This window comes from Tursiops truncatus, chromosome 6, assembly GCF_011762595.2.
Source record: "Tursiops truncatus isolate mTurTru1 chromosome 6, mTurTru1.mat.Y, whole genome shotgun sequence".
Lineage (NCBI taxonomy): Eukaryota > Metazoa > Chordata > Mammalia > Artiodactyla > Delphinidae > Tursiops > Tursiops truncatus.
Window position 1 is genome coordinate 64,916,328 of NC_047039.1, and position 26,943 is coordinate 64,943,270.

At 42.8% G+C, this 26,943-nt stretch overlaps 1 protein-coding gene across 3 annotated transcripts in view; it reads left to right on the forward strand.

Moving 5' to 3' along the window:
* The window catches only part of PGM5 (phosphoglucomutase 5), a 192,064-nt gene that overhangs the window by 134,331 nt on the left and 30,790 nt on the right, over positions 1 to 26,943 (forward strand). For 2 of the 3 annotated variants that reach the window (XM_073806185.1, XM_033858146.2), the window contains 3 exons: positions 14 to 149; positions 3,775 to 3,958; positions 21,698 to 21,832. In XM_073806185.1, the coding sequence (XP_073662286.1) occupies positions 14 to 149; positions 3,775 to 3,958; positions 21,698 to 21,832 (455 nt within the window). Of the gene's footprint in view, positions 1 to 13; positions 150 to 3,774; positions 3,959 to 21,697; positions 21,833 to 23,472; positions 23,526 to 26,943 lie in introns of all 3 variants that reach the window. The other variant, XM_073806184.1, reaches the window with a different exon arrangement.

Below are 26,943 nucleotides of genomic sequence, written 5' to 3' on the forward strand. Positions count from 1 at the left end.
CTTTCTCCCATAGGCTCTGATCACCTCCGGGAGAAAGATGGCCTCTGGGCTGTCTTGGTCTGGCTCTCCATTATCGCTGCCCGCAAGCAGAGTGTGGAGGAAATTGTCCGAGATCACTGGGCCAAATTTGGCCGCCACTACTACTGCAGGTGAGAAGGGCAAGGGTCTCTGTATGGACCCTGGGAAACTGCTCTTAGAGAAGGTTTTTTTAAAAAAAAGTGGGCTAGAACCTTAGGAGGGAGGCATCTTTCAGGAAGATCTGAGGAGCAGAGACGCTAGAGCCAGATAACCCTGAGAGGTGGTAACAGTGGTGTCAAGGAGTACCCCTCCCCTGGTGACACCCCTCTGTCATCTTTTCATCCTGCCTGTACGGTGGGCAGCCATCCCCAGAGGGAATCTGAACTACAGAACCTTGAAAGGTCCTTTGGTGGCCATGAAAGTTGTACAGTCATACCGGGGGCTTTCCTTGTTGGCTCTCCACCCATAATTATCAAGGAAAGCGAGGCAAAGACAGAAGTTCCCACTAATGGTCCAAACTGTGACCAAGATGCCTGAGCTGGCATCCTCTGAAGGGACCACATGGCTCAGGAGCCCCAGATTTTGCTAAAGTTTTGTCCGCATGAAAGGAGTTACAGAAAAAAGAAATATTACCCTGGGAAGGAGGGAGGGGAAAGGTCAGTGGCAAAGAGCTTAGGGTTGGGGGTTTCTACTACTTTCCTGTTGTTGAAGCAAGCGATGGGGGCAGAGTCTTCTGGCTGTGTGGCTGCCTGCTAGATATGCTAGTACCAAGCCATGGTTTAGGGGGAGCAGTGGTCGGAAAGGATGTTAACTGTGGAGAATGTGGGATTAGGGCAGGGAATCCTTGGGTAGTCTCAGCGGCTCTCTGTGTATTAAAAACAGAGACGGTGCCTCATTGGCTTTGCTTATGAATAGTTAACTACTTTGGATGTTTGGTTGCGTTTCAAGAGCTTAAGGGACAGAAAGAAAGCTTTAGACTTCCCTTATAAGGTGATTGTTTCTTCTCTTAAGAGGTCATTTACTTAAATAAATATCAGAGAATAAGGAAGCCTGTGATAGTTTTCAGTAGAATCAAAGAGACTGCAGTACTGTGGGAAATGTAGACAGCGCCATCATATTCTTGGTGTCTGTTTAGTTAAGAAGGCTGAGGATGTGACAGGCGGGAAATCACCTCAAATTATTCATTGTGTTATAATAAGGACTCTCAAGGCAGGCGGGAACTTGTTTTATTCACTAGTATTTCTAACAAGTGCCCAAAATCCTGATTCCTGTGGGCTTTTTTGGCATACCAGAGGGACCAGTTGGCACAGCAAATCGTTTTATTGCCTGAAGCTGCTCCAAAAAATCCAACCTGATAAAATATATTATGACTGCCAGCCTCTGGCTTAGTGAGATCGCTTTGAGTCAGGGATGCGTTCCTCATAATTTGTGGAATGATTATCTAGCTTTCTGCCAGCATTTTGAAGACATGGTATTATGATAAGTGTATTTGTAATATAGTTCATTTTTTTGTGGCCAAGAGGTTACACGACAATTACTTTTTTCATAACAAATACCATATTAGAGAATATAATGCAGTGGAGGTATAAATTCTTGTAGGACTTTGAATTATGTTTCAGATTTCTGTACAAGGAGATCACAGAGATAAAGAAAAAGGCAAGGGAATAGGTAGAATGAAAGTAAACCTTTCCTTCAGCCTCTGGGAAAGGTAGGTTAAAAGTGCTTGTGAAAGAAAATGATTTCTAGCCTGACGGCTTTCTTGGTGGGGAGGAGATAATTAAACAATTTTGGCTTAACTAATACTGAGCCTGCAGTTGTATCTGAGAACCCAGATGATTTTCCTTGTGTGAGTGGACCCCAGAAGGAATTCTCCATTTTGAAATTTCTTTCCTTGAAAGTGTGTTGGTGGTGGCGATGGTCAGAGGGGGTTTTTTGGGGTAGTGAGGGGAAGGTAGAAAGTGTGTTGGTGGGAGTGATGGTCAGAGGGGGTGTTTTGGGGTAGTGAGGGGAAGGTAGAAAGTGTGTTGGTGGGGGTGATGGTCAGAGGGGGTGTTTTGGGGTAGTGAGGGGAAGGTAGTGCTAGAACCTGCATGTGCATGAAGATGAGCATTTGGGCAGCTGGTCTGATGACCTCAGCCATAGACTGGATGTGACCTGTCACATCAGTGTATTTTCTCAACTTCTGAATCTCTTTCAGTGCCTCTCTGTCTCCTGCTACACCCTCTCATCCCAACCTCCTACCCCTCTCTGCTTGGCTAGGTTTTACCTTCCCAAAAAGTAATCTTTAAAGAGAATCTAGGATTCGAACACACACCTTGTGTAAGAGAGAACAGAAGAGAGGGGGGATGCAGGTGCAGGGGACCCATTGTTAGCCATGGTATCATTCCTTTCGGCCAATACCCTGTTGTCTGCTGAAGTCACAAAAGGTCTTGGGTGGAAAAAAGTAGTAACAACTATTCAGATCTTCCTTCTTCAGTTAACTCTGAGAACTCACCTTCTTTCCTGTTTACAGAGAGCCCAATGTGAGATCCCACCACAGCTGCGTGAGCACAGCTGCCCCACCTAGGGCTTCCTTCTTAAACAGAGCCCCGTGGGTGTGCCATAAGGACTTGGTCAAAACCATCTGACATCGGGAAAGACCCTTCCTTATGGCAGTGACTAAGAATAAAAGTAATTAATAGTTTTAAGCACTGGTGTCGGGCATTGTGCCAACTACTTGGTATGCATTATCATATTTAAACTCCACAACAACAAATGAGATAAGGGTTATTTTTAGTCTTTTTTTTTTCCCTAATCACCTCCCAGCCCCATTGTTATATTTGATGTTCTTGGCTAGGGGGACCTTCTTTTTAATGGAACAATTGTGATATTTCTTCCAAGTTTCCAAGAGAGTTTTATGGTACATTGAATTCCCTTCCTTCTTCTCTCTTCCCCTGCCTTGATTCCTCTCTCTCCTTCCTTTCTTCCTTCACATCCTCCCATCTTTCATTCCATCACTTACAAAAAACACTACTTGTCAGAAGCAACAGAGAACAAAACAGGTAAGATCTCTACCCTCCTGGAGCTTACAGTACTCAGGGGCAAAGACAAGAAATAAGGAAACAAATATATAAACAAAGTAAATACAGATTGGGGTAACTACCAAAAGAAGAAATAAAGGATGATAAGAGGCGGGGGAGAGATAGAGGGAAGCTACCTTAGATGACTGGTCAGAGAAGGTCACTTTCTAGAGGTAACACTAAATTTGGAAGCTGAAGGAAGGGAAAGTGTCAGCTATTTGAGTAGCCTGGGGAAGATTGTACCAGGGAAAGGAAACAGATAGCAAGAGCAAAGGCCCAACGAAGGGAAAGGGCAAAGTGTCTCTGAGGACTGAAGAGGGGGCCCATGTGCCTGGAGCATAGCGAACCAGAGCGAGAGTGGGACAGAGTCAAATCAAGGACGTGGGCAGGTCAGATCCCACAGTGCCTTGTAGGCTGTGGTTAGGGTTTTGACTCTTGCTGTCAACATGACAGGCATTTTTGGAGGGATTTAAAGGAAAGGATTGGCACGATTTGATGTTTACAAGATGATGCTGGCTGCTGTGTGGGGAATGAATGGAGGGCTGGCAGGGGGAAGGGGGTGACCAGCTGCAGATGCTTCTCTGTGCTGTTCTTCTTTAAACAAAACCAATGATTAAATGACCTTGAGAGGCCCACCCAGCTGCTGGTTCTCTGATAAGATTTATGTTTATCCTGTGTCCTGCTCCTCCCTCACCAGGTTTGATTACGAGGCGTTAGAGCCCAAGACGACCTATTACATCATGAGGGACCTGGAGGCCTTGGTCACAGACAAGTCCTTCATCGGCCAGCAGTTTGCTGTGGGGAGCCACGTCTACAGTGTGGCAAAGACAGACAGCTTTGAGTACGTGGACCCCGTGGATGGCACTGTGACCAAGAAACAGGTACTTGCTATGAAATCGCCAGAACAGGTTATCAAGCAGAGGAGGGGTGGTGTGCGGTGGGGATGCAAAATATCCTACAACTGGAGAGATCTTCAGCGATGATCTGCTCCGAGCCCTTCATTTTACAGATGAGAGCCCTGTGGCCAGGAGAGAGGAAAGCCCTCGGCGAAGGTTACCTACCTCCTTAATGGCAGAGAGTGGATTAGAATACAGGGCCCTGGCTCTCTGTCCAGTATTCTCTCCACTTGGTAACTGATGGGCCAATACCACAAATAGATTTAGACCCAACATTTCTTTCTGAAATGTTTGCAGCCTGCAGTCCCTCTCTATAGTGGCCATGACTGGTGACAGATTCAGAAAAGTTTCCAAGAGCAAGGGATCCCTTTCCTTGGGACCCCCAGGTACAGGGATGTTTCACCTTTTATTACCTTATGTCATTACCTTATGTCAATGATAGGAGCTTAGCCAGATGGGTTTGTTACTCCTGGTAGGGGAAGAGACAATTGGAAATTTTGCCCCACAAACCCCAAAGTAAGATTTGTGGTGGAGAATTATATTAAATGAAAGATAAGTGGCAAAATCAACCACAACTTTTATTATGATCTCATCTCTGTGAATTGTATGAGAGATGTTGAAAGCTATTACCATTATTTTTCTTCTCGATTTTGTTTATTTATTGGCTATGGCAATGTTGGCCACTCTGGGAGCACATTTTAACATTTAGAGTCTAAATAAGACACTGAGTAATGTTAAGAGAAGTTCCATTCTAAAATCCCCAAATTCTTATCTTCTTATACGTGCTTCACCAAGTACAGACAACAAAATAAATCAGAAGCTGTAGGCTTTAGGGGACTAGATGTAACGGTAGATATTGCTATTTTTATTTTGACTGGTGTTTCATACATAGTCCTTGCCCTAGGGTCCCCTGACTTGCCGATGTTCCAAAGCCCATTACCCTCCCGTTACTCTTGCTATATTCTCCCTCTGGTCTGCTTAGTTTTGTAGTGATCTTTCATCTCTATCAAAATGTCAGTCTTTCATTCTTGAAGGCCTTCCATGGCTGGACAAATTCATTACAGTCTTACTTTGGAAAGGTGTAGGGTAGTGGAGAAAACAGTGTTTAAGAAGTTTGAAGACCCAGAATTGAATCCTATCCCTGCCACTTACTAGTTGGGAAGGTTGTTGGATTTCTTTGAGCCACAGTTTCTTCCTCATCTGTGAAACATCTATCTCACAGAGTTGTTTAAGAAATAGAATGAAATAGCATACATAAAAACTCCTAACCTTTACGCAAGGCTTTGTAGTTGTGATTTGTTTTGCACAAGGATGCTTTCTTGTAGAATGGATTGAATTCTCTCCAAAATAATACCAGTGAATCCCTGGAGATAGGAAGCCAGCACACAGCACATGTGCATCTTTGAGCCGCCATGTCTCAGATAATCTATTCCAGTTTGGTACCATATTTTCACTTCTGTTTCACACAGGGTCCTCAGAACAAACTTCCCTAATCCAAGACTTACTTTGTTGTTGTTACTGTAGAATTTAAGAGTCGTAAAATACATGCTTTCTAAAGTATCCCTGAGAGGTTTTTTGTTCCCTGATGAGGAAGGCTTGAAAACTGTTCCTTGAAGGGAATGTCTAGTCATTGGTAGGTTCTGGACCATATCAACTCACGCAGAGCTTGTTTGTTGAGCTCATTTGTTTTGCTGTTAAATCTACTAATACTCTACCTTGTTTCTTCTTCAATGCACTCAGCATTTGGGTGCTTTTTTTTTCTTGGCTTTTCTTTAATCATTCACACCAGGCTAATTCCTCAACTGGATCTCAAGTTTGGACTTCGATTTATTCTGTGTTCCTCCCCTTCAGCCCTGAATATTGGTTTCTATTTTTACTCCGGCATTTATTGATGTTTTCCCCATACTCTTTCATCTGTCCTCAAAGGTGACCATAAATAGATAAGTGCTACCAGGACCTGCTCTTGGGAGTTTCTCAAGTAACAAAGGAAGGGTAGTTGTTCATCTTCCTGGATTCCAGGACCCAAGTGATACCTTCATTAGCTGGTGGCCCTGAGTCACACTAGAGATTCTTGCTGGTCTGGGTTTGGCTCAGTGAGGGTTTCGGGAGATCAGTTAACACTCAGCGGCATCCCTATTGTCAGCAAGCCACAGATGGTTCTTTCACCACAGTTGTTCCTGTTGGAACAGAGGGGAAATTCCTCCACAGGTGTGGCCATTGCTAATCTTTCACCACTGAGGACCATGTTTCAGCACTCGTGGGATGTCAGTAGTATCAGCATTCACCTCAGGGGACAGTTGAGTCTGGGGCATAGTTTACGCAACGTTGTTGCAAAATAAACTATCCGTTCCTAAAAGACATATTTGAATTTAAATAAACTAGTATTATTTTTAAATAGTCATAAAGTGCTTTGGTGCATTCATTCAGTAGGTATTTCTTGAGAGCCTATCAAATGCATAATATTGGCTTTTTTCATGGTGCAGTTTTTTAATATAAATATATAACTGCTCGTTCACCTATTTAAAGTGTACCATTCAGTGGTTTGTAGTACATAGAGAAAGTTGTGCAATTGTTACCACAATCAATTTTAGCACATTTTTAAATCAACCTCCCCCCAAATAAACCATCTACTCTTTAGCTATCATCTCCCTTCTAACCCCTGGGAGCCAATGATCTACTTTCTGTCTCTATAGGTCTTCCTATTCTGGACATAAGTGGAATCATATAATATGTGGTCCTTTGTGACTGGCTGCTCTCACCTAGCACAATGTCTTCAGGGTCTATCCGTGCTATACCATATATCACTACTTCATTCATTTTTATTGCCGAATAATAATTCCACTGTGTAGATAAACTACATTTTGTTTATCCACTCAGTTGATGGACATGTGAGATGGTTCTACTTTTTTACTATTATGAATAATGCTGCTGTGAATATTCATGTAAGTTTTTGTGTAGACGTAGGTTTTCAATTCTCTTGGGTACATACCTAGGAGTGGAATTACTGGATCGAATGGTTAACTCTCTGTTTAACCTTTAAAGAAGCTGCCAGATAGTCTCCAAACACAATTGTACTATTTTACACTCCTACTGGCAGTGTATGAGGGTTCCAATTTCTGCACACTTCCACCAACCCTTGTTACTATGTTTTTTCAATTATAGAATACTGTAACTTAAAAATAGTTTACTATATTATGGGTTATTTCAAGATTAAGATACAAGGAGACTTAACCTCCACAAGGAGAAACAGAAGTATGCTTCACCTAGCAAAACTGAAAGGAAACATAATAATGTAACATCTCTGTTTGCTGTTGGAGGCCGATTGCTATGGTTTCTCCAGTGTTCTGTCATGTTGGAGTCAGACAGACATAGGTTTGAAGACTGGCTTTGTCACTGCCTAGATTTGTGGCTTCGGGCATGTTACTTAACTTCTTTGAACCTCAACACAGTGAAGGAGAGGGGGAGGGCATGCTGATAATTACCATATAGGGTTATGGAGAAGGTTTTAGGAGAAAGACTTATAAAGCCCCCAGGCACAGTAGCTAGTACTCATTTGATGCTCAAGAAATATCAGTTCCTTCCCCCTTATCAGAAGCCTTAACTTGACTGCATGTCAGTCTGAGGAAAGGGCGTGAGTGGCATTTAAGTGTATAGGCTTAAAGTCACATTGTCTTGGATTTGAGCTTCGGCTCTGCCGCCTCCTGGCTGGGTGATCTTAGGCAAGTTACTCAACCTCCCTGTGCCTTTCTCTCCTGTCTGTGGAAATAGGAATAGTGATTGTGGCTAACTCATATGGCCATTGGGAGAATTCAATCAGATAATAGATATAAAGTCCTAGTACCTAATAAACATTAATAACTGGTTAACTAAAATAAGTTATGCTAAAAGAGCATCCTTGGGAAAGAAAGATCTTGGCATTTAATGAACCATAAATGATAAGCAAAGCAGTGGGGAAGAGCATATACAACAACAACTTTGCAGGGTGTCACGAGAAGATACGGGAAGGCCCCGTCAGTTTCTGAGCTATCTGTGAATTGATTCAAACTCACATTTCTCTGCCTCCCCCCACGGCCCCCCACCCTCCATCACACATACATTTTGCTTCAGAAAGAAAAAGGTTTTTTAAGGCAGCTCTGTCCCCTTTTTGTCCTTGATTTGAGGTCAGAGTCAGGAAACAGACCGTGGGAAAAAAAAAAGCTGTTTTACATGTATCTCTAGAGATAAGAAACGCTTCTCCATCCAAAATGAAATGAAAATCCTGTTCTGGTGATAAGCCATCCCTCCCACCCACACCCACCATCTACTCCACTCCTATGGAAATGTTCAGCAAAATCTATCCTGCCGGGCTTCCCTGGTGGCGCAGTGGTTGGGAGTCCACCTGCCGATGCAGGGCACGCGGGTTCGTGCCCCGGTCCGGGAGGATCCCACATGCCGCGGAGCGGCTGGGCCCGTGAGCCATGGCCGCTGGGCCTGCGCGTCCGGAGCCTGTGCTGCGCAACGGGAGAGGCCACAGCAGTGAGAGGCCTGCGCACCTCAAAAAAAAAAAAAAAAAAAATCTATCCTGCCTGTGAGATCCTGTGGAGGTCATTCAAAGAGCAAGAAGGAACCCCCTGAAGTACTCATCCCCTGATGTGAATTCCCAGGGACCTCACTGGCCTCACTGTGGCCTGTCGGGTCTCATGGAATTTACTATGGCTGCCTCCAAGTGTCTGATATTTTTGTGACCTTGGGTGCCAGGAGAAAAGTTGATGTGTGTCTTCCATTAAACAGAACCCAAGAGAGGCTCTGATTTAGAAATAGCAATTGAGAGGCGTGGTTCAACAATCGCAGCTCGTCTCTCTGTGGTCCCATGAGGATGTGTCACTTGTTATTTTCTGGTAAAATCTAGTCACATGAATGAATGATGATGGTTTCTTCAAATACGAGTGGGAAAAATAGCCAGTAGCTACTGTGAGAGTAGGGGAGCAGTTGGGTCAAACTGCTGACTAATTTAAGAGGTTCTTGATTTATGCCTTATAAATAGATGGGAGAGATGAGGAAAGGTTAGACGGCTCCTGAAGGCATGAAGGGTGGCCCAGTCTTTCCTCAAGGATGGATTCATTGTGCAAAGATCAAGATTTTCCATGGTGCTTGGCGCGCTCTCTCTTCCCTCAACCATCACTTTCCCCGGGAACATTATCAATACCCAGATTATCTGTTAGTGTTTTCCTCCCCATCTCATCCTTCTAGCCCTGACTATGAGACTCTCCGGCTTTGGGAGAAGGGATGCTCCAATGCCGGTGCTGTGAAAGAAAGACAACTTCACAAATGGTACCAGCACTGAGTGATGGCATATTGCCACCAGGGTGGGCATCAGTCCAGAACTATGACCTGTATTTTGAAAATTAGCTTTGAAATGAGAAACCTTGATACTTCAGGAGCAATATTTAACCAAACAAGTCTCTCTTTATGTCTCATCCAACTCCTTTATTTCTATTTAAAAGATCAAAACTCATTAAATTCTATGAGTGCTGAAGTCATTTGCAAGTAAAAGTTCAGCTGATATTTAAAAAAAAAAAAAAAAAACTGATGTAAATAAATGCATACCAGTTAGCTGATGTGGAAAACCAAATCCAATTTGATTATGTCAGACTAACTTTGAGCTTATTAATACCTCTTCAAGTTATGCAGGCTGTGTGGAAACATTTTTGATGTTGTCCTTAACCTGGAAAAAAGAACCATTTGAAATTAGTTCAGAGACAAAGCACACTTTGAAGACTGATTCTGAAGTCAGTTTGCTTTTAGTGTTGTTATTTTAATATACAAGAAGGTGTCTGTACTTCTTAATTTTGGTATTTAGAAATAATAAAGAAAGGGAATAGGCAATCTTGAAATCACATTTCAGTCTGACATGTGGTGCTTCAATATATACTGCGGTGTTGCCAACTCCTGGTCAACAGATATAGAGAAGTTTACTGAGGCCTCGTCTCTGGTGGCCTCACATGAAGGCAACTGAACAGTCTTAGCTGGAAAATCTGGGGCCCCAGAGGGGCTCTCTACTCAGAGTTAACTGGTCATCCTTTAACTTCAAGCTTCAACATTTATTACATTCCAATCAATAAACCAAGTGAGAGACTGTCATATTAACAATCCTTGTCCTATAATATGCCATTTGCTAGAGTGTGCTTTGGGCATCTAGAAGTAGAATTTAAGAAATCACTTCAGTCAGACTGGTTATCCCACCTACGGAATTTAGCTAAATCTGAATGTTAGTACCTATTAACAGTCCTTGAGTGACAGAAGTGTTTAGGGAGTGAGGTGTAATCATTAAATGTATACTGTGATCAAACCTGGGTTAAAAAAATCCTTTTTACGTTGCAAGTTGTGATGTCTAAAAAAATTTCCCTTAATAAATACACCTTCCTTTCCCACCTTAGTACAACAGGGTGAAGGTAGTAGAAGTTTGATTCATTCACGTCTGCATCCATTTAATGACTATTTTCCAAACACCTACCACATGCAGTCAGCTTCCTGGGCATTGAGGATAAAACAGCACACAGGACAGGCTAGCAGGGAAGGCAGACTGACATTAATCTTGTAATGACTACAGAGTTTGTTTAACAATATTACAGAGAAATCACTTATTTGGAAGTGCATAGCAGAAGAAACAAACCTAGACTAGGGCTCTGGAAAGCTCTCCATGGGGAGATGATACTTAAGCTGGGTCCTGAAGAATGGTTGGAAGCTGCCTCCGGTGAAACTATCTTATCAGACTACATGCTTTTCTTCCATCATATGTACTTAGACAGTTGTTTAGCTTTCCAGAGAAAGAGCTGGGTTTCCTATGGGCGATCACATTCCCCATGGGATGTTACAATAGCTGTGATTCTGATTCTCAACTCCAGTGTTCATTCTACAACACTGTAGTTGTGGGAAATAGAGACAATTGGGCCGCTTAGTAGGATACCTTGAAAACTATGGATTAAAGAAATTTTTTCCTAATGGCTACTTTTCCTACGATTTTGCCTATTTGCCTTCTAAGGACCAAATATATTTTCAGTGCTTTGTAATGACCTGTTGGCTGATTTGGAAACAGAGAGAGGGAGACACTGTTTTTGGTTAGTTGGGAAGTTCTGACTCCCCTGCTTCCGATTTGTTGGAGTTTTGTTATAATGAATTACCTTCTCCTGACGTAATTGATTGCTTTAGGGCTATCTTCTAAAATGTTGGTAGTAGAATCCTGCTAAGATGTGTGGTAAGAATCTAAGCCTTCTGGAATGGCATCCCAGTTTCTTCCTACTGAACTGCTAATGTCTGTGTGCAGTCAGGAGGGCAACCGTCACCAGGAAACATAAATATTAAAGGAAAAAGCTGCAAACTATCACAGGAACCGAGGGAGGAAGCTACCCCTGTTGTCTGGGTAAAGTATGTCTGAATCCCAAATATCCCTGAACCGGGCCTGGTGTTGAGTGAACAGGCATCAGCAGCCATTTTGGCCATTTTGGCCAAAGACCCAGGGAAATGGAACATGTGTGGCCTAGTTCCATTGTTCCAGACTTGATAGTTAGAATCTGGGTGAGGACTAATTTATGTCTTCACTTCCCACTTCGCCTCTCATCACCTAATGTGGTTTTTGCTGGATGTGTGTTGTAAAAGTGCACTTAAGAAGCCATTTGACCTTGATTTCCCCAGATAATTATTTGCAATTGTTGGCTCCCAAGAGTGCTGGTTGGTTGTAAAAAAAAAGGCTAGATGAGAATTGCTCCCAGGGGTAGGGCAGCTGGGTATGGCTGTGTAGTCAGTGCACTGCACAAAGGCACGGGCCTAATGCTGGAGGAGAAGCTGAAATCCAGACCAGCCAAGAGGAAAGATGCTCTCCTGTAATTTGTCCACCCAGAGAGGGCATTGCTTATAATTTATATGGGGGCATGGTATTCACTAGCAGCTGCCCAGCTCAGCCACTGGTGAACTCATGCTCACAGCTAACTCTGTGACTTAAACAAAGAAAAATGGGGTAATTCTAGGTGATTTTTTTCGTGGCAAGAAATGTCTGTCCAATCCAAATCTTCTGCTTTATAAGCTGCATGCTTTCTTCTACAAAATATGGTTCAGATGTTACACAGCGATATTTTCACCTTGAAGCGTTCCAGATAAATCGTTGGGATTTCCTGTGGGAGATAACATCTGAGTTAATCTCACAGAGTCACTCTCTTCCAAGCCTGTCCTGTCTCCAGGTTCATATGCCTGGGGTGGCCAACTGACTGTATATGCGACATTGTACCAGATTTCAGGGCCATATGCTGTTTTCCCCTGGAACTCTTCCTAGGTCGGTATTCGACTAGGTCAGATGCTGCCAAATAACTGTTGGTAATGTACAGTTCCTCCTTCCCCGCCTGGCTGCAACATGTCCTATAGTCTCCAAACTCACATCTGGCAGCTCTGCTTGTACTTAGCAACTTGCAGATTTCCCTGCGTTGATTTACACAAGGGCTTAAAAAAAAAAGAAAAAGGAAAACAACCCAAGATTCATTTATCAAACGTTTATCAGATACCTACTCTACAAAAGGCTCTGTGCCAGTTTGCAGGACCATACAAAACATATGAGATATTGTTCAAATATTTCACATGAGAAGCAATGTATGGCTCTCAGAGGTTTCATATGGTTCAACCTAAAATTATAAGCCTGCAGTGAGAAGACATAGGCTGAAACCCTGGCTCCTCCATTTACTGGTTGTGTTACTTTGAGCAGGTTTTCTGACTTCCCTGTTCTTTTCAGTAAAAGGAGGAGATGGCCTGGATGACCCTGAGGTCCTCCTTTTAAGACCTTAGGATTGTAAATTGACCATCCAGGAAAGAGAATTTTATTGCCAGGAAGCCAGTTCAGTGGGAGATATGGAGAAGATGAATGGTAACAGATCTTTGTGTTTAGTAGTGATTTCAGAGGACACGGCAAAGTTTTTAAAATAAAATTAATCTTAATTCTGCCTAATTTAAAAATAAGTATGTAGCATCGCACCACAAACCTTCGCCATTTAGGCTTTATATAGCAACCTTCTGCAAAATCTGGAAAGTTAGACAAGTTAGAGCATAGCACCATTTTCACTAAAAGCTTTAACATAAGAAAAATAATTCTATTTAGATAGTGATTTATAATTTTCAAAGCACTTTTCACATACATTTTCTGATCTGTTGCTCACAACAATCCAGTAAGCCAGGGTGTATTATTTTTCATCCGCTTTTTAGGAAACTAAGGCTTAGAGAGCTTAAATGACTTACTCAAGACCGCCAGCTAACAAGCCAAGCCAGAATTTCAGCTCAGTTCTCTAATTATTCCTATATTGTTTCCAAACTCCGCAAACGGCAAACCGAAGAGGGGGCAAATCTGGGGACAAAAAGAAATGCTACAGAGATAACTGGAAGCAGACTGCAGGATTTTTGTGTGGAGCAGTTCTTTAACAATTCTTTCTCATTGGGACAGAGCTAAGGTGGGCAAAACCCCACCCTGGTCACTGAGGCCTACAACTATGGCCACTCAAAGTGTTTCCCCTGGGCTGGAAGTGCAGTGCCCTTTGTGTACCCCACCCCATACTTAACATTATCTTCTCATGGAGGAGAGCATCTTCATCCCTTCTTTGAGCTTGGGGCTGTTGTGTCATCCTGGAAATTCCCGCTTCTATAGCTGCTATGGTTACGGTGGTATCGTGGATTCCTTCACTGTTGCTTCAGGAATTCCTTAGGAGATTGTGCTAGAAACAATTAATGTCAGATGCTCAAGAGGAGATGCTTCTAGTGGTTCTGCTGCTGACAAGGCGCTAGGAGGAGGCTTTCAGGACTCAGCAGCAACATGATGTTTTATTAGGCCCCTGCGTTATGGCCTCCTGAGATCCCAGTCTGATGGTAGTATATGCAAGAAACCTCAGATCTTAAAGGCATCTTCCTTAAGACTGACGTGTGGTATAGTCAGTCACTTGGTACATGAGGGAGGTGACCTAGAAAAAAAAGGCTACGACAGTGCTGTCCGCATGTGGCTACACATTAGAATCACCTGGAGAGCTTTTACAATCCCAGTGCCCAAGTCACACCCCACACAAATTAAATCACAATGTCTGGAGTGAGAGCCAGTACCACTAAGTTTTTAAAGACCCCTAGCTGATTTCAGTGTGCAGTAAATTTTGCAGTCAATAGGCTAGCTAATGATTTGTCCAAGATCACACAGCTGGGGACAGGAACTTACCATGGTTCAACTCCACTGTTTTTAGCTAAAACCGACCCTTGCCCTAAAAATGAAGGATGAGTCGACATAGTATCTTTCACAATTGCCCTTCAAGGTGAATATGTAGCCCCAGTTCATTAGTGAAGAATATGAGTGTGTTTCCAGTTGGCCTTGTTACATGTGGAAGGAGGCCTTCCAGTAATGCTCACACCAGCTGTTGGACATGTAATGACATTCATTCAACAAGTGTCCGTGGAGGGCCTACTGTGTACCAGGCTTGTCCTAGGCTGTATCAATAGACGGTGAACAAGGAACGTAAGGGTTTTCCCTCCCAGAGCTTATCAGCTAATGAAGGACCCAACGGCATAATTCAGTGATTCCAACACTTTAGGGTTAAGAGTGTAAAGGGAACTTATTTTATTCATTTGCACTGGGCCTTGTTTCTTCAAGAGGATTTGTGGCAGCAAACACACATAATGAAGTTGTTAGAATATAAATAAGAAACAGAAATCAAGACTAGGGAAAATATAAATAAGAGTAGAGAGTCAAGAACAGAAGAAGAAAAATTTTAAATTATGCAAGTCATAAGGATCCACTTGGGCTGAACCTCAAATTTGGCATTAAGTGTCCTGGCAGCCATATTAAAAAGGAAACTATGGTTAGTTATAAAGTTCTTGTTGTCAGAAAGAAAAAAAAAATACCATTTCCTCAGGGAAGGAAAGACTTTCCTAACAACTTGGCTCTTGAGGAGATGTCTAATGTGGAGCTTCACACAGTCTCCTATAGTGACTGCGAAAAATGGATTTTATAACAGTGCCTTGCAGACCCTGCAATAAAAGTGAGGATATAAAACAAAAATGCGATTTAATAAATCTATTTCTGTCATGAGTAGGTGATCAGAAGTAAGTTGATTTGGGCCAAATATATGTCCAGATGAACCTACGACTGGAAGGTGCAGTGCCTGGGGGATACCCTTATAACAGTCTTCATAGTTTCTCTCCACTGGGATTTCCATAGGCATACGGTTATATTTTTCATTTTCTGGGGTAGAGTTGAAGGGTAAGTGTTCCATGTTGTGGATAATGGAATAGTTTTTACCAGGGGTCAGCAAACATTTTCTGTAAAGGGGCAGATAGTAAATATTTTAGCCCTTGTGGGCCAGACGATCTCTGTCATAACAATTCAGTGCTGCAGTTGTAACGCAAAAGCAGCCACAGACAACACATAAGTGCACGGGCATGTCTGTGTTCCAGTAGAGCCTGATTTATAAAAACAGGTGGCAGGTCAAATTTGGCTGACAAACTATATTGCCAACCCCTGGTTTAACCTAAAAAATTTTCTAAAGCCAAGTATATTATTGGTATTCTTTTGTTGGAATTATGGAACATGTCGAAACTTGGCAAGTCTTGGTCAGTGGTTACTTTGGCCTTATTATTTAGTTGATAGCAGGTGATGATACATGCTGGAGAGAACATGGTTCATGTTGAGGTTACAGATTCATTAAGCTCATTGGCACAACATGCAGACCCCAAAGCAATCCAGTACAACTATTCACACATCCAAGTGACGCTCAGCAGACACGGAACTACGGTCGTTGCAGCAGAGAGCTGGGCTGGGTCTAAACATTTTCTGTTCCATGTGGAGAAGGAGAACTGTTATGGTCTTCACTGGGAGGTCTCACAAAGCAACATGGATTCTCTGTTAAGATCTCATGGTTCCTTAGGACAGAGAGAAGACACTGGATTATTTCCAGCAGGCTGATGTGTGCTATTCACTCTTATCATCTTTTCGAGTGCAAAATCTATTCCAGGCTACCCGATACAGATTCTAACCTACCTTCCATGAGTACAGCCAAAGATATGGCTACACTTAGTGAAAAAACAAAACAAAACAAAACATGATTTCACTGTAAAAGGGGCTTAGCTATGAGCAGATAATACATGTTGAAGGTTTATCATGGCCTGAATTCTTAAGTACCCCCCACTGGCCATAAACTAATCTGGGAAGTCAGTTGTGTAATGGAGCTACTTTAAAGGGTTAAGTCTGGGAAGTCCTCAGAAGAGGTGGCTTCAAGTGATTTAGTATCTGCAACAACAGGCGCTTTAGGGCTTCGGCCTTAAAGTCTGTAAAAACATGGCTGTGGGGCTTCCCTGGTGGCGCAGTGGTTGAGAGTCTGCCTGCCAATGCAGGGAACACGGGTTCAAGCCCTGGTCTGGGAAGATCCCACATGCCGCGGAGCAACTAGGCCCCTGAGCCACAACTACTGAGCCTGCGCGTCTGGAGCTTGTGCTCCGCAACAGGAGAGGCCACGATAGTGAGAGGCCCGCGCACTGCGATGAAGAGTGGTCCCCGCTCGCCGCAACTAGAGAAATCCCTCGCACAGAAACGAGGACCCAACACAGCCAAAAATAAATAAATAAATAAATTAATTAATTAAAAAAATTTTTAAATATATATATATATAAACATGGCTGTGAATATAATGGTGCAACCAACCTTTGGGGCTTCATTGTCAGTCTGAACAGAATTTGGTATACCATACTTTCTGGATAGCAGGGAATTGTTTTGTTTGCTCTGTTGGGAATTTCCTAACTATTCACTTCTCCAGCAGCATAAGGTGGTTAAGAAAATAATTTTGCTCATTGTGATAGAATATTTCAGGCTTACGGAGAGCAAATACTGTCTTTATCTTCATATACCCAGGGCTTAGCCCCATACCAGATCCCTAAGGGTTGCTGTAAAATGTGTGCCTAATGAATGAATCCCAGACAAAATCAACCTGTTTGCGTAGCTAGTGTCACAGAGTGATGGGCTGCCAGGAAAGGACAAGGCTCCTTTTTATTAGGCAAATTGTGGCAGACATTGAACCCTCCAAAAGAGACTAAGCTTTTTGTTTGGGTATTGGAACAAAGCATGCCTACACAACTTAAAAAGCAGAAAACCACACAGATGGAATCGTAGTGTTTCCCAGCAGATATCACCAGATGGGGGAGGGAGTAAGAGATTAGCGATCAAGTTCACGTGGCATGTATGAATATTTTTAATAATGCTATTCTTAACAAGCAGGATTTGAGGCCAGAGACGTTTCCAGGGTAAATTTCTTAGGGAAAATGGTATCAAAGTTGCGTGAGACTTCTATTTTTTAGGAAGTAACAAGTGACCAGACATATTATTTTGTTCCCGGCTCTCTTTCTTCTCGCCCCTGCCAGTATGCTTATTTATAACAATAACTTTCACAGTTGCCTTAAGGAAACCAATTTCCTTCAACAGAAGTCACAACATGATCTTACAGTCATACTTTTTTTTTTTTTTTTTTTTTGTGGTACGCGGGCCTGTCACTGTTGTGGCCTCTCCCGTTGCGGAGCACAGGCTCCGGACGCGCAGGCTCAGCGGCCATGGCTCACGGGCCCAGCCGCTCCGCGGCATGTGGGATCTTCCCAGACCGGGGCACGAACCCATGTCCCCTGCATCGGCAGGAGAACTCTCAACCACTGCGCCACCAGGGAAGCCCCAGTCATACTTTTTAAAATGTTGCTGCCACTAATGAGAAGAGATGCATAGAGAATAGTGACGTTCCGAGCCAAAAATCAGATCCTGGGCAGCAGTGTGAGGTGCTGCCACAGCTCTGCCCCGACCCCACCCTGGTGGCCAGGTCTTACCAGTAGGAAGGAAGGAGAGAACCAAGAGGATGAGGACGTACACAGAAACCCTCAGAACCCGGCAGATGCTCCAGCCCTGAGCATTTCATTGTAGGCTTCCATGGCTACCAGAGGAATGTGGGAATGAGGACAGAAACAGAGCAGAACTTAAGCAAAGTCTAACATCATGTGGGGGTAGATTTAACACGGGTAATTTGTCATACTGTAATAGATAAATTGCCTACCTGACTGCATTCAGCAGGTTCATAAGGGACAAACTTTGGCCCCAGGGACATTTATTTATTTTTTAAACATCTTTATTGTAGTATAATTGCTTTACAATGTTGTGTTAGTTTCTGCTGTATAACAAAGTGAATCAGCCATATGCACATGTATATCCCCATATCCCTTCCCTCTTGCATCTCCCTCCCACCCTCCCTATCCCACCCCTCTAGATGGGCACAAAGCACTGGCTCATCTCCCTGTGCTATGTGGCTGCTTCCCACTAGCTATCTATTTTACATTTGGTAGTGTATATATGTCCATGCCACTCTCTCACTTCATCCCAGCTTCCCCTTCCCCTTCCCCATGTCCTCAAGTCCATTCTCTACGTCTGTGTCTTTATTCCTGTCCTACCCCTAGGTTCTTCAGAACCAATTTTTTGTTTTGAGATTCTATATATATGTGTTAGCAAATGGTATTTTTTTTTCTCCTTCTGACTTACTTCACTCCATATGACAGACTCTAGGTCCATCCAGCTCACTACAAATAACTCAATTTCATTTCTTTTTATGGCTGAGTAATATTCCATTGTATATATGTGCCACATCTTCTTTATCCATTCATCTGTCGATGGACACTTAGGTTGTTTCCATGGCCTGGCTATTGTAAATAGAGCTGCAATGAACATTGTGGTACATGACTCTTTTTGAATTATGGTTTTCTCAGGGTATATGTCCAGTAGTGGGATTGCTGGGTCATGTGGTAGTTCTATTTTTAGTTTTTTAGGGAACCTCCGTACTGTCTCCATAGCGGCTGTATGAATTTACATTCCCACCAACAGTGCAAGAGGGTTCCCTTTTCTCCACACCCTCTCCAGCATTTATTTTTTCTAGAGTTTTTGATGATGGCCATTCTGACTGGTGTGAGATGATACCTCATTGTAGGTTTGATTTGCATTTCTCTGATGATTAGTGATGTTGAGCATTCTTTCATGTGTTTGTTGGCAATCTGTATATCTTCTTTGGAGAAATGTCTATTTAGGTCTTCTGCCCATTTCTGCATTGGGTTGTTTGTTTTTTACTATTGAGCTGCATGAACTACTTGTATATTTTAGAGATTAATCCTTTGTCAGCTGCTTCATTTGTAAATATTTTCTTCCATTCTGAGGGCTGTCTTTTCATCTTGTTTATGGTTTCCTTTGCTGTGCAAAAGCTTTTAAGTTTCATTAGGGCCCATTTGTTTATTTTTGTTTTTATTTCCATTTCTCTACGAGGTGTGTCAAAAAGGATCTTGCTGTGATTTATGTCATAGAGTGTTCTGCCTGTGTTTTCCTCTAAGAGTTTTATAGTGTCTGGCCTTACATTTAGGTCTTTAATCCGTTTTGAGTTTTTTTTTTTACATTTTTTTCTATTTATTTATTTATTTATTTATTTACATCTTTATTGGAGTATAATTGCTTTACAATGGTGCCAGTTTCTGCTTTATAACAAAGTGAGTCAGTTATACACATACATATGTTCCCATATCTCTTCCCTCTTGCATCTCCCTCCCTCCCACCCTCCCTATCGCACCCCTCCAGGCGGTCACAAAGCACCGAGCTGATCTCCCTGTGCTATGCGGCTGCTTCCCACTAGCTATCTACCTTACGTTTGGTAGTGTATATATGTCCATGCCTCTCTCTCGCTTTGTTACAGCTCACCCTTCCCCCTCCCCATATCCTCAAGTCCATTCTCTAGTAGGTCTGTGTCTTTATTCCTGTCTTACCCCTAGGTTCTTCATGACATTTTTTTTTCTTAAATTCCATATATATGTGTTAGCATATGGTATTTGTCTTTCTCTTTCTGACTTACTTCACTCTGTATGACAGACTCTAGGTCTATCCACCTCATTACAAATAGCTCAATTTCATTTCTTTTTATGGCTGAGTAATGTTCCGTTGTATATATGTGCCACATCTTCTTTATCCATTCATCTGATGATGGACACTTGGGTTGTTTCCATCTCCGGACTATTGTAAATAGAGCTGCAATGAACATTTTGGTACATAACTCTTTTTGAATTATGGTTTTCTCAGGGTATATGCCCAGTAGTGGGATTGCTGGGTCATATGGTAGTTCTATTTGTAGCTTTTTAAGGAACCTCCATACTGTTCTCCATAGTGGCTGTACCAATTCACATTCCCACCAGCAGTGCAAGAGTGTTCCCCTTTCTCCACACCCTCTCCAGCATTTATTGTTTCTAGATTTTTTGATGATGACCATTCTGACTGGTGTGAGATGATATCTCATGGTAGTTTTGATTTGCATTTCTCTAATAATTAATGATGTTGAGCATTCTTTCATGTGTTTGTTGGCAGTCTGTATATCTTCTTTGGAGAAATGTCTATTTAGGTCTTCTGCCCATTTTTGGAGTGGGTTGTTTGTTTGTTTGTTATTGAGCTGCATGAGCTGCTTATAAATTTTGGAGATTAATCCTTTGTCAGTTGCTTCATTTGCAAATATTTTCTCCCATTCTGAGGGTTATCTTTTCATCTTGTTTATGGTTTCCTTTGCTGTGCAAAAGCTTTGAAATTTCATTAGGTCTCATTTGTTTATTTTTGTTTTTATTTCCATTTCTCTAGGAGGTGGGTCAAAAAGGATCTTGCTGTGATTTGTGTCATAGAGTGTTCTGCCTATGTTTTCCTCTACGAGTTTGATAGTGTCTGGCCTTACATTTAGGTCTTTAATCCATCTTGAGCTTACTTTTGTGTATGGTGTTAGGGAGTGATCTAATCTCATACTTTGACATGTACCTGTCCAGTTTTCCCAGCACCACTTATCGAAGAGGCTGTCCTTTCTCCACTGTACTTTCCTGCCTCCTTTATCAAAGATAAGGTGACCATATGTGCGTGGGTTTATCTCTGGGCTTTCTATCCTGTTCCATTGATCTATCTTTCTGTTTTTGTGCCAGTACCATACTGTCTTTGATTACTGTAGCTTTGTAGTATAGTCTGAAGTCAGGGAGCCTGATTCCTCCAGCTCCGTTTTTCGTTCTCAAGATTGCTTTGGCTATTCGGGATCTTTTGTGTTTCCATACAAATTGTGAACTTTTTTGTTCTAGTTCTGTGAAAAATGCCAGTGGTAGTTTGATAGGGATTGCATTGAATCTGTAGATTGCTTTGGGTAGTATAGTCATTTTCACAATGTTGATTCTTCCAATCCAAGAGCATAGTATATATCTCCATCTGTTTGTATCATCTTTCATTTCTTTCATCAATGTCTTACAGTTTTCTGCATACAGGTCTTTTGTCTCATTACGTAGGTTTATTCCTAGGTATTACCCCAGGGACATTTATTAAATATCACCCCATCCTTGTTACCTTTACTGCTTTCTGATTTCTGCATCACCAGACCAAGGGATCTTGAGCATCTGTTCATAGTTTTGCTCCTAACCCTCCCCCAACATGAACCAGAAGGCAACAGAAATAGAATAGAGACAAATAGATAACCTTAAGTAACTTCTAGGTTTACCTCACTGTCCTGTTTGGTGCATGTAGAGAGCCAATTATAAACTGTCACAATGCCGAGCATCTTTGGATGATAAGAATACACTAATCTCCAAGGTCGGTATTCGTCATTTTTAGCTGTGTATTCATTTGTTCACTGATCCATCCTTTGATATTCTTGCTCTTAGGGCCTGAGGATCATTTTCTCAGATGCATCTCGGCTCATCTTCCGGCTCAGTTCCTCCAGTGGTGTGCGGGCCACCATCAGACTGTATGCAGAAAGCTATGAGAGGGATCCCAGTGGTCATGACCAGGAACCCCAGGTACCTGAATGGAGCTGTGCTCTCAGCACTGTGTGTCTTACTGCTCCTGGAAAACTTAAGGAGCTTTAGTGGGGGTGATTTGACTTTCTGGAGAGGTGTATTGATAGCTCCAGCTATCAGGGACAAACTGCGGGTGACTCTAAGCAGATTTAACTCACTTATTGCAGAGTTTGAAACAGAAAAATTGCTCTCAAGCATCTATGAGTTTAGATCAGCATTTCCGAAACCACTTGCCTCTCTTGACTGTTCTGCAGTTTGTTGATTGTGGTAACCTCAAGAGAGGCACCTTGTATACACCAGTTAAGGAAATTTTGAGTTAGAGTCAAGCGGGTCAAACTCTTCAGAGCCTTGTCTATACTCATGTAAATGATGGGTTCCCAAGTGTTCGGAAAACTCTGGGTTGGACCATGTCCGTGAGGTGCCACTGTAGATGCTACCCAGGGCTTCCTCTCTGAGGTTGCTGCGTGGCCCACTGTGAGAGGAGGGGCCGTGGCTGGTCTGAATTTAAAGTGAAGGGAGGACGCTGACACAGCTGGGCTGGCCTGTGTATGGCAGAGACCCCTCAAGTTGTCAGCACAGAGCTAATTAAAAACTCACTTAGAAAAGCAACAGCACAACCATATCCTCACCCCCGTATTTGTTAAAGCTCCCGGCAACATTACTGAATACCAGAAAGTACCCATTATAATGTTGGGCACTTCCATCTACACTGCTAGCTGCCCCTCCCTGCCTTGGTCTCTAGTTCAGCCTGGGTTTTGAGGCAGAGTCCTTGAGGAAATGGTTCCTTGAGATGAAACCATTGGTTCCATCTGCAATGCTTCTTTTGTGGAGAAGTAGAGAAGCAAAGAAAAACTCACTGCTTCTCAGTGTAGAGTTGCCCAGGATTTTCAGGTATCATTTGCCAAAGTTGCGCCATGGATGGAATAAGATACCCGGGAGGGTTATCTTTCTTTGTAAGTAATTTAGTGTTTTTTGTTTTTGTTTTTAATGGTATCTTTCTTTGGAGGGTCTCAAAGAACTTGATGAAAATGGTACCATAGAACCTTACACCTGACTCTGTAACCAGTGGATCTATCTGGAGTAAAATTACCCCAGATGGAGAAGAAGAGGCCTGGGAGGCCTCTGTTGTCAGGGTCACTGAGAGTGTGAAGGGGCAGAGCACGAAGCCAGCATTGAGACTTTGGCCTTTCCTTCTCAGGATCCCAGGCTCTCCACGCAGGGATGTGCCACGCTCTGCCAGCATGATTTGTTACTGAGTATATTTCACCCCAGATAGTACCAAATCATGCAAGAATTGGAGGCTAACACTGTCTTTCCATATAAAACTCTTCTACATCTCATGTTGGGAAGTGAGATTAAAGCAAGGGCCTGAAAGTCCAGAGCTACATACAGGGTGAGGAATGATATTCCTGGCCTCACCAACTCTGACTCACTCTGATTCGAGGCTATTTTTTCCTCAACATTCCTTTCCCTATTTGCACGGGGTAAGTGGTTATGATGTTTTCTTATTTTTATTTACCTTTGCACTAACTGCAGAAGTATGTCCAAGCCATTAGACACATGTAAAAATACCCTATACACATATGAGTCTCTCTCTGAGGTGGTCCCCAAAGGCCAAGTGGTACCACTTTGTTTTTAAGGTTTACTTTGAAGTTGAAAACCACCACAGGTCTGGCTGCTAGAAGGTTGTGTGGTAAGTATATACGTCAAAGAAACCATAAGTAATGCTGGTTATAATCGCCATTGCTGTGTATTTCCCATCCTGTTGGTTTAAAGTTTGCCACTTTGAATGGTTGGGAAATCCCTTCACTGATAGGGCTCTTCTTCTGATCGCTGGTATTCCTTCCCTTTGTAACCCTAAGTGAGGGTTTTGCCAGACGTAGCTAGGTGGGCCTCAGAATATTTAGCTTATGATCTAGCTAAAAATTTTAGATGAAAATAGAACGCCTTGTTCAAAGACCAGACATCACTGGCTCATCATCTTAAGCTGTACTGTGTAATATATTTCAGTCAAGATACAATTTAGAGTAAGATTTTAAAAGGCATCTAAACCCCTAAGGAAGAGGAAGCAGCATCTCTCAATAGGCCCACCTGTCTCAATTACTGCTGAACTGTCCCTAGGCATCTAAGTTTAACCACTGGGGGGCCTCCTTCCAGCACTGCTTTCCAGGACTACCTGCTTCTGCCTTCCAAGAGCTCTGGAAGGAAAAGCCTGCGGTTAACTGTTAACAGAGATCAAAGATAAGGCCTTCTGCTCAAGCTGCTAATATTATTATTGGTCCAGGGCCTGGCAGGGCAACATCAGCGTGTGGTGCTTTCTTAGCTACAGAGACCTCTTCCATCTTTTTATTATTTTTTTAAATTAATTAATTAACTTATATTTGGCTGTGTTGGGTCTTCGTTGCTGTGCGCGGGCTTTCTCTACTTGCTGCGAGCAGGGGCTACTTTTTGTTGCAGTGCACGGGCTTCTCATTGCGGTGGCTTCTCTTGTTGCAGAGCACGAGCTCTAGGCACGCGGGCTCAGTGGTTGTGGCTCACTGGCTCTAGAGCGCAGGCTCAGTAGTTGTGGTGCACGGGCTTAGTTGCTCTGCGGCATGTGGCATCTTCCCGGACCAGGGCTCGAACCCGTGTCCCCTGCATTGGCAGGCGGATTCTCAACCACTGCGCCACCAGGGAAATCCCTCTTCCACCTTTTTAGCTTGTTCTGACTCAGAGCCCAGAAAGCAGAGAACAGATCCCCCACACACACACACTCCCACTTGCACTCAGAAGCCCATAAAAGTACGTCTCTGGTCTATAGAGATTCCATTGATAATCTTATTCTAATGCCACAGGTATTTTTGGCTGTTTTACCCACGCTAACAAGTTATTTAACAAGAAGACTCCCTTATTACTGTCATTTAACAAGAGTTCCCTTTAACTAGCTTATCAGCATCTGGCTCTTCTACTTTGCACATGGATAGTTTCTTTTCCAGACATTTTAGACACATGTGAACAGAACATGTTTTAAACATTTATACTGTGGTTGCCTTGTGGAAGTATTCATAACTATCCTAGTGATGCAACTAGGAAAACTTGTGATACAATCTATATGCACGTAAGTCTCTACTCCTGAGTGTAGATTTTCCATTTGAGTCCTTTTGTCTAACAGTGATTATGCTATTTGTCTTAAGCTGATGTAAAATAATTTCTTATCTACATCAGAAAGTATTTTTTAAAAAATTCTCTTCATGTGCACCTAAGAATTGGTGGCGAGGGGAGGAAGGGGGGGGAGGGCTCTGATGAGTTGCAGAGGTGCTTGCCTTGCCCTCACCCTGTGTCCTTGGTAAATTAGGAAGGAAAGCTTCCAAGGCCTATTTCTTGGAGATGACACAGTTTTCAAAATACAAGCTTACTTTAATTTTACTGGCAATCAGTAGGCCTTCAATGAGCCCTCACACCAGCTGGGAATAATTTGGAAAAAGGGATGAGCCAAAAGAATTTAAATTCACAGGTAACCAGAAACAGTCCAGTTATTTCCATTTTCTTTCCCACCAAACTTATTAGCAGGACCGCTAAATTCACTTTTTCTTCACCTTCTTTCCTTGTCCCTTTGAGCCTCAGGGTGGAATAGCTAATAAACAATGAAAGATCCAAAAGGAAAAGGAAGGAGAAGTTTAGCTAAGGCCTGGGGTAATCACAGGCTGATAATCAGTTCCCTGCTAATCAGCAGTTGGCTTTGGAACCATAATTGCAGATTGTAACCGCGCTCCACCCCATCCAGCCCCTGGAAGGAGACTGATCTTCTCTAACCCTCCTTACAAATTGAGGGAATTTATGTATTTCTGATAAGCTGTACATACAACACCTTAAAAACTAATATCTAAGCACCAGAAGTCTCTCTACACTGGATTCCTCTGTCAAACCAAAGGCCATCTGGTGTTTTGTCCTAGCTGTTCTTATTTTGACTTTATAATCCAGCAATATAAAGCCCAGAGCCCTTTTGTACTATGCTGGGAGAGCATATAATTTATCTTCTAAACCACGGTACTTCTGAGAGTGAAAGGGGGCACTGATTCCAGATAAACAGCTGGTTACTCTAGCTACACACCTTCTTGCTCTCTGAGATCTGCACACCTCTTTGGAGATGGGTTTCTAAGAGCGTCAGCAATATAAACCCAGTAGTACAGAGAGAGCAGGCCAGGAAGGGAAGAGTTAGATCAGTGGTTCTAACCCGGACTGCACATCAGAACCATTTGGGGGCCTTGGTGAGGATAACACGCCTGGGCCTACTCTCGGAGATTGACTTTAATTATTCCGCCTGGACTTATAGTTTAAAAGAGCTACCCAGATGATTCTGATTAGCCGAGTGCGTCTCAGACTTTAAGGTATATATGAATCACCTGGAGATCTTATCAAGCTGAAGATTCTGACTCAGGTTTGGGGAAGCCTGGAGAGTCTGCATTTCTACAAGCCCCAAGGCATATTGTGCTGCTGGTACAGGGGCCGCACTTGAACAGCTAAGAGTTAGATGAACTGTAAAGCCCTAAAAACAGGACCTTGAAAAAAAAATTTTAAGGGGGAAATTTGATTTTTATTTAGATATTTTTTCCATTTTCAGAATTAAACTTTTTTTAAAAAAATTAAAGTATATTTGATCGACCTTGAAATCTTTACAATGGTCGAAGGGGCAACACCTGTTTTTAGTGCCCTTGCAGGCATGGGCCAATGTCCTCTAGACTTCCCAGTTGCCCGGTGGACTCCACGTGAATGTCTTGTAGGTCTTTCCAACTTGACGCCTGCCAGCGCTCTGCTCCCCTCCCCCACCAAACCCTGCTTCTTTCAGTGTCTTCTTCATCTCAGTAAATGGCAGTTTCATCCTTCCAGTAGGTTCGGCCAGAAATCTAAGATTCATCCTTGACTCCTTTCTTTCTCTCCTACCCCACATCCAAGAGCAAATCCTATCAACTTGACCTTCAGAACACAACCAGAGCCTGACCCCGACTTACCATCCCCACCATTGCTACCCTGGGCCAAACTACTGTCCTCTCTAGACGATTGCGGTGCTCTCCTCACTGGCCTCCTTCCTTCCAGTCTTGCCCACACCCTAGTCTCAGCACAGCAACCAGAAG